Source organism: Zeus faber, assembly GCF_960531495.2.
Source record: "Zeus faber genome assembly, chromosome: 7".
In the NCBI taxonomy this organism is placed as follows: Eukaryota; Metazoa; Chordata; class Actinopteri; order Zeiformes; family Zeidae; genus Zeus; species Zeus faber.
The window spans coordinates 814,068-822,500 of NC_137203.1; the positions used below are offsets into that span (position 1 = coordinate 814,068).

Genomic DNA, 8,433 nt, shown 5'->3' on the forward strand with positions numbered 1-8,433 from the left:
ATACAGTACAGTAAGGCAGTGTGAGTGTCTCAGTGCTTTTTGTTAGGACCCCTGGTGAGTTCAGCGTTGACAGTTCTTATGTCTTGATGTAGAAACTCCGTCTCAGTCTCTGTTCTCGCTGTGTGGCTGTGGAGGCTCTTGCTCCACCACAGCAGCTGGAACAGTCCGTTGTTGTGGTGATGAGGATACTTCATGACCCTGCAGCTCTGCTACTACACCTCCTGGTGTATAAGTCCTGCAGGGAGGGGAGGGTAGTTCCAGTGGTACGTTCAGCTGAACGCACCACCCTCTGCAGGGCCCTCCTGTCCTGAGCAGTACAGTTCCCAAAGCAGGCAGTGATGGTGCCTGTCAGGATGCTCTCCACCGCTCCACAGTAATGCAGAGGAAGCATTTCACCAACACCACCCAAAGTGTGTGCATGTGTGTTTGTGTGCGTGCATGTGGTGTGCTGTGTGACGATTAAAGGGGGGACGGTAGCTCAGGAGGTAGAGCTGGTGGTCTAGTCATCTAAAGGTTGCTGGTTGGATCCCAGGCTCCTCCTGCTAGCATGCTGTAGTGTCCTTGAGCAAGACACTTAACCCCTCATTGCTCCTGATGGCTGCGTCCGTCGCTGTTTGAACAATTGTAAGTGGCTTTGGATAAAAGCGTCTGATCAATGACGAAATGTAATGTAATGTAAAGATTGTTGTTGTTGTTGTTGTTCTTCTTCTTCTTCTTCTTCTACTGTAGTCGGACTGCTGCCCCCTGGTGGCCTCAGTGCTGTTCTGCAGTTACAACTGACTCGTCACACGAAGCTTCTTATTGATTTATTATTTATTTGTCATTTGTTTTAAACGTTAAATTCATATTTTTATAAGTTAATTCGTTTATATGTATTTAGAACAACTCGCATTCACTCATCCAGACACTGGGAGAAAACAAACAGAATAAAACGCTGGTTGCCTAGCAACCGTCAAACATGGCGCAAACTGATGACGTCACTCAGCAACCGCTGAATGCTTATGGGCAACATGACGATTATTATTGGTAGTAGTAGTACGAGTGGTAGTAGTAGTACTTGTAGTAGTTGCAGTATTTTATCAAAAGTTTGTGAAAAAAGGGAAAACAGCGGCAGACACCGTAGCCCCATAGCCCCGCCCCCCAGTAACTGTGGCAACGGGGTGGCATCGTCACGTGATATCGTGTGACGTCACAACCTCCCTCCTGCCCTATTTAACGGAGGATCCGCGTCTGAAGAATACACGCTCTACACGTACTCTACACACACTACACATACTCTACACACACACTACACACACTACATATACTCTACACACACACTACATATACTCTACACACACACTACACATACTCTACACACACTACACACACTCTACACACACACTACACACTCTACTTATACTCTACAGACACACTACACACACTACACACTCTACACACAGTACACACTCTACATATACTCTAACACACTCTACACACACTCTACACACACTCTACATACACTACACACACTCTACACACGCAACACAATACACACACTACACACACTCTACACATACACTACACAATACACACACTGTACTGTCAGTTTTCTGATGGAGCTGAGGATTCCTCCTGAGATGCCGAGCTACGCTGAGAAACACGAGATCTACCACTTAATACAGGTAAAGGATGGACAGACAGACAGGCAGGTAGACAGACAGACAGGCAGGTAAGACAGTCTTGGGTCTAGGTAGTTGGTACAGGGTCAGGGGACCGACCCCCACACACACACATACACACACACACATACACATACACACACACACACACACACACACACACACATACACACATACACACACATACACACATACACACATACACACACACACATACACACACACACATACACACACATACACACATACACACACACACACACACACACATACACACACACACACACACACATACACACACACACACACACACACACACACACACACACACACACACACATACACACATACACACACACACACACACACATACACACACACATACACACACACACACACACACACACACACACATACACACACACACATACACACACACACACACACACATACACACACACATACACACATACATACACACACACATACACACACATACACACACACACACACACATACACACACACACACACACATACACACACATACACACACACATACACACACATACACACACACACATACACATACACACACACATACACACACACACACACACACACACACATACACACACACACACACACACACACACACACACACACACACACATACACACACACATACACACACACACATACACACACACACACACACACACACATACACACATACACACACACATACACACACACATACACACACACACATATACACACACACATACACACACACACATACACACACACATACATACATCATGACAGACCGTGTATGTGTGTGTGTGTGTGTAAATGAAATACTGTTCTAGTATTTATTCATTCATTCCAACACTACGAATACTACGTTAAAGTACTATGAATATAGGTATCCTCCTCCTCCTCATCCTCCTCCTCCTCTTCTTCCTCCTCCTCCTCCTCCTCTCCTTCCTCCTCCTCCTCCTCTCCTTCCTCCTCCTCCTCATCCTCCTCCTCCTCTCCTTCCTCCTCATCCTCTTCTTCCTCCTCCTCCTCCTCCTCCTCTCCTTCCTCCTCATCCTCATCCTCCTCATCCTCTCCTTCCTCCTCATCCTCATCCTCCTCCTCCTCCTCTCCCCCCTTTCCTCCTACTTCTCCTTTTTCTCCTTCTTCTGCTTCTCTTCCTCCTCCTCCTCCTCCTCCTCCTCAGTCTCTGGTTTCCAGCCTGATGGTGCACAGACCATGTGACCCCGTCTCCTTCCTGATTGGTCAGCTGAGGAGAGGGCGGGCGGAAGGTGAGAGCTGCACTTCCTGTGTCGGCCACTAGAGGGAGATCTGTATCCACTGAAGTGTAGTGGTCGGATTGTCTGATGACTGTTTATCTGTTCCGTCTCTCTACCTGTCTGTCTCTCTACCTGTTTATTGTTTAGTCCCGAAGATCATCCTACTTGGCCCCCCTGCTGCTGGAAAAACAACCATAGTGAGAAGACGATCATCATCACCTGTGTTCCTCTGCACCTGTGACATGTTTTTAGTTTTAACCTTTACATCTCTCTGGCTAAAAGTGTCTGGAACACGACAACCACAGTACGCACAGACATGGTTGAGGTCTCGTTAGAACCGGGACGTTTCAGACATCTTGTCGTTGGAGTTTGATCAATATCCATCGACAGCCAGAGCAGAAATGAGTGAAAAACTGTTGTAATTTTACGGGCAGTAGAAGAGCGTTGGGGCCATTTCAGGGTTTCATCATCAGAAGTGAAATCAGTCCAAGCTCCGTCTCTTGGACGTCCTTCACCTCCAGCCGCTAGATACAACTTGAGCCCATGCTGCCTTTCAAGGAAACTCTCAAAACTGTAACTCCTGCTGCATTTTACAAAACCCCTAAAACTATACTGGGGGGTAGAAGGCGTTTCCGCACGGCAGGAAGTTGTAAGAACCTTTGGAGGAGGCGGGGCTTTCTTTTGTGTCCGCACGGCGTCGTCCAGGAACGATGGCACTTGTTAAAACACGTTCTCCAGGGATATTTACACTAAACGACACAAGAGGAACATTCAGTGACCAAAGTCCACTGTGATTGGTCGAACACATGAGCACGAGAAATACTCCTGAAAAAACATGAAGATGAGATACTTCATTTCCAGTATTTCCATATCTTTATTTATCCACACTTTATTTCAAAAACATTAAATATACGTGGAATAAAACTGCGTCCCTCCGCCTGACCGCCACGTGGACACGGCGACAGAGCGACTCTCCATCACCAGCGGTTTTCCTCAGGGCGAACCCCTCGAGAACACAGTGGATCAGCTTCCAGCTCCACCCAGATCTCGTATCACAAGCCGGAAACGGTCTGATGACGTTCCAGAGTTCCAGAAACTCAGAAAATTGTACCTGATGCTACTCAACTGGACCCTGTGTATTTCTGCCGGCAACTATATTTATAATAATAATAATACTAATTATTATTATTATTATTATTATTATTATTATTATTATTATTATTATTATTAATATTATTATTATGATTATTAAGATTATTATGATTATTATTATGATTATTATATAATTATTATTATTGTTATTATTAAAATTATAATTATAATTATTGTTGTTGTTGTGGATTTTAATATCGTTGTTGTTTTCAGGCCAGGTCTCTGTGCAGGGACCTGGGATCCGTGCACATCACCGCAGACGCACTTTTAGAAGAAAACACTGAACTGAGCAACAAATACACACTGCAGGTACACCCCGCAATACACACTGCAATACACACACAGTAATACCCACTGCAATACACACTGCGATACACACACTGCAATACACACACAGTAATACACACTGCGATACACACACAGTAATACACACTCCAATACACACACAGTAATACACACTGCAATACACACTGCGATACACACACTGCAATACACACACAGTAATACACACTGCAATACACACACAGTAATACACACTGCAATACACACTGCAACACACAATGTAATACACTGCCTGTCTGTGTGTCTGTGTGTGTGTGTGTCTGTGTGTGTGTGTGTCTGTCTGTGTGTGTGTGTCTGTGTGTGTGTGTGTGTGTCTGTGTGTGTGTGTGTGTGTCTGTGTGTGTGTGTATGTGTCTGTGTGTATGTGTCTGTGTGTGTGTGTGTGTGTGTGTCTGTGTGTGTATGTGTGTGTGTGTGTGTGTCTGTGTGTGTGTGTGTGTCTGTGTGTGTGTGTGTGTGTGTGTGTGTCTGTGTGTGTGTGTGTGTGTGTCTGTGTGTGTGTGTGTGTGTGTGTGTCTGTGTGTGTGTGTGTGTCTGTGTGTGTGTCTGTGTGTGTCTGTGTGTGTGTGTGTGTGTGTCTGTGTGTGTGTGTGTGTGTGTGTGTGTGTGTGTGTGTGTGTGTGTGTGTGTCTGTGTGTGTGTCTGTGTGTGTGTGTCTGTGTGTGTGTGTGTGTCTGTGTGTGTGTGTGTGTGTGTGTGTGTGTATGTGTGTGTGTGTGTGTGTCTGTGTGTGTGTGTGTGTCTGTGTGTGTGTCTGTGTGTGTGTGTGTGTGTGTGTGTGTCTGTGTGTGTGTGTGTGTGTGTGTGTGTGTGTGTGTGTGTGTCTGTGTGTCTGTGTGTGTGTGTGTGTGTGTCTGTGTGTGTGTGTGTGTGTGTCTGTGTGTGTGTGTGTGTGTGTGTGTGTGTCTGTGTGTGTGTGTGTGTCTGTGTGTGTGTGTGTGTGTCTGTGTGTGTGTGTGTGTGTGTGTGTGTCTGTGTGTGTGTGTGTGTGTGTGTCTGTGTGTGTGTGTGTGTGTGTGTGTCTGTGTGTGTGTGTGTGTCTGTGTGTGTGTGTGTGTGTGTGTCTGTGTGTGTGTGTGTGTGTGTGTGTGTGTGTGTGTGTGTGTGTGTGTGTGTGTGTGTGTGTCTGTGTGTGTGTGTGTGTGTGTGTGTGTGTGTGTGTGTGTGTGTGTGTGTGTGTGTGTGTGTGCGCAGGACCTGCCCGTGCAGGTGTGGACTGATCTGATTGGGCGGCGGTTGCAGCAGGACGACTGCTTCATCCAGGTGAGTTAACGAGCGCTAACAGACCGTCCAATCATCACAACCAATCCATGAAGCTGTCTGAACCGGTTTGATGGCCAGCGTGCGTGTGTGTGTGTGTGTGTGTGTGTGTGTGTGTGTGTGTGTGTGTGTGTGTGTGTGTGTGTGTGTGTGTGTGTGTGTGTGTGTGTGTGTGTGTGTGTGTGTGTGTGTGTGTGTGTGCAGGGTTGGCTGCTGGAAGGGTTCCCTCAGACCCGTCTCCAGGCTCTCTCTCTGCAGGAAGACGGTTTGATCCCGGACCACGTGGGTGAGAAGCTTTGAAAGAATCCTGCGTTCTGATTGGTCCCTGGATCTACCAGCGTTCAGTTATTTATCCACGTCGCCACGGCAACCACGCCTCCTTTCACATCCCTTATTTCACTGCACAACATGCTAACGCTAGCTGGTAGCTACATAGAAATTTAAATGGAAGTAAATAGGTTATTATTATTATTATTTTTTTTTTATTATTATTTTTTTTATTATTATTATTGTTATTATTATTATTATTATTATTATTATTATTATTATTATTATTTCATTATTATTATTATGTTTATTATTATTATTACTATTATTATTATTTGTATTATTATATAAAATTATAGTTGTTACAGGAAATAGTTTATTTATGAGGAGAATAGTTCACTGAGTTGGTGGAACAAGTAGACATACAGTTATAAAATGAGTGTCAGTTATACAAGTAGACATAAAACTAGTCATACTAGTTACATTACATTACATTTACATTTCATTTAGTCATTTAGCAGACGCTTTTATCCAAAGCGACTTACAATTGTTCAATCACCGACGGACGCAGCCATCAGGAGCAATTAGGGGTTAAGTGTCTTGCTCAAGGACACTACAGCATGCTAGCAGGAGGAGCCTGGGATCCAACCAGCAACCTTTACATGACTAGACCACCAGCTCTACCTCCTGAGATACCATCCCCTACATGTCCCCTACATATCCAAAGCGACTTACAAGGGAGAATAACATTCAAGCTACATTGCGACAGAGATTAGTGTAACAACATTAGTGTAACAATAAATACTGCAAGGTGGTGCTAAGTAATTGTAGGTTAGGACAGGAGGTACTCACTGAAGAGCTGGGTCTTCAAGTGCTTCTTAAAGACAGAGAGGGAGGTCCCTGCTCTGGTCATTTACAACAAGTATGACAAGTTTCAATTAGTATGACTAGTCACAACTAGTAAGACTAGTTATACACTTATACACTATACACTTCAATCTGGCTTCACTCCACCGAAACAGCCCTGTTGTCTGTGACAGAGGCCTTAAAAACTGCTAGAGCTGCTGCCAAATCCTCGGTTCTCATTCTGCTTGACTTATCAGCTGCTTTTGACACTGTCAATCATTGCATACTCCTGTCCATACTGTCAAGTGTGGGCATAACGGGCAGTGCACTTTCCTGGTTCGAATCTTACCTCACTGGGCGCTCGTTCAGTGTGACATGGCGAGGCCAGCTGTCTGTGCCTCACAACCTCACCACAGGGGTGCCCCAAGGCTCTGTGCTAGGACCCCTCCTCTTTGCCATATACACCACCTCACTGGGCCCCATCATCCACTCACATGGCTTTTCATATCACTGCTATGCGGATGATACTCAACTCTATCTGTCCTTCCCGACCGACGACCCTACTGTCTCGACGCGTATCTCGGATTGTCTCACTGACATATCCACATGGATGAAGGATTATCATCTTCAACTAAATCTGGCGAAAACGGAACTGCTGGTCTTCCCGGCCAAACAAGGTATTTATCACAACATTGATATTAAAATCGACTCTATCTCTTGTTCCTACCAAGGCTGCAAGGAATCTTGGTGTCATTATTGATGACCAACTACATTCTCGGACCATGTTGCCGCCGTCTCCCGGTCCTGCCGCTTCACACTACTCAACATCCGAAAGGTCAGGCCGTACCTGAGCCAATATGCCACTCAACTGCTGCTACAAACCTTGGTGATGTCCCGTCTCGACTACTGCAACGCCCTCTTAACAGGCTTGAGGCCTGTGCGGTGAAGCCACTGCAGATGATACAGAATGCGGCGGCGCGATTGGTGTTCAACCAGCCAAAGAGGGCACATGTCACTCCGCTGCTCATCGAGCTCCACTGGTTACCTGTAGCCGCTTGGTTACCTGTAGCCGCTTGGTTACCTGTAGCCGCTTGGTTACCTGTAGCCGCTTGGTTACCTGTAGCCGCTTGGTTACCTGTAGCCGTTTGGTTACCTGTAGCCGCTTGGTTACCTGTAGCCGCTTGGTTACCTGTAGCCGCTCGCATCAAGTTCAAGTCTCTGATGCTGGCCTACAGAGTGATTGCTGGGAATGCTCCACCTACTTAAATGCTCTTGTAAGAGCACATGTTGCCCCCCGGATGCTGCGCTCGTCAAATGAGCGTCGCCTGGCTCTGCCGGCCATACAACCACGGTAATCCAGGCTGTTCTCATTTGTAGTTCCACGTTGGTGGAACGAGCTGCCAAAAATGACCAGAGCAGGGACCTCCCTCTCTGTCTTTAAGAAGCACTTGAAGACCCAGCTCTTCAGTGAGTACCTCCTGTCCTAACCTACAAGTACTTAGCACTACTCAGCAGTATTTATTGTTACACTAATGTCTCTGTTGCAATGTAGCTTGAATGTTATTCTCCCTTGTAAGTCACTTTGGATAAAAGCGTCTGATAAAT

General features: G+C 45.9%; 1 protein-coding gene across 1 annotated transcript in view; it reads left to right on the forward strand.

The window, feature by feature from the left end:
* Positions 1 to 1,595: 1,595 nt before the first annotated feature.
* Positions 1,596 to 8,433, forward strand: part of ak8 (adenylate kinase 8) — a gene marked incomplete at both ends in the record, with an annotated part of 21,515 nt that continues 14,677 nt past the window's right edge. The window contains 4 exons of the mRNA XM_080003732.1: positions 1,596 to 1,664; positions 4,327 to 4,422; positions 5,698 to 5,718; positions 5,920 to 6,001. Coding sequence (XP_079859858.1) covers positions 1,596 to 1,664; positions 4,327 to 4,422; positions 5,698 to 5,718; positions 5,920 to 6,001 — 268 coding nt within the window. The remainder of the gene's footprint in view (positions 1,665 to 4,326; positions 4,423 to 5,697; positions 5,719 to 5,919; positions 6,002 to 8,433) is intronic.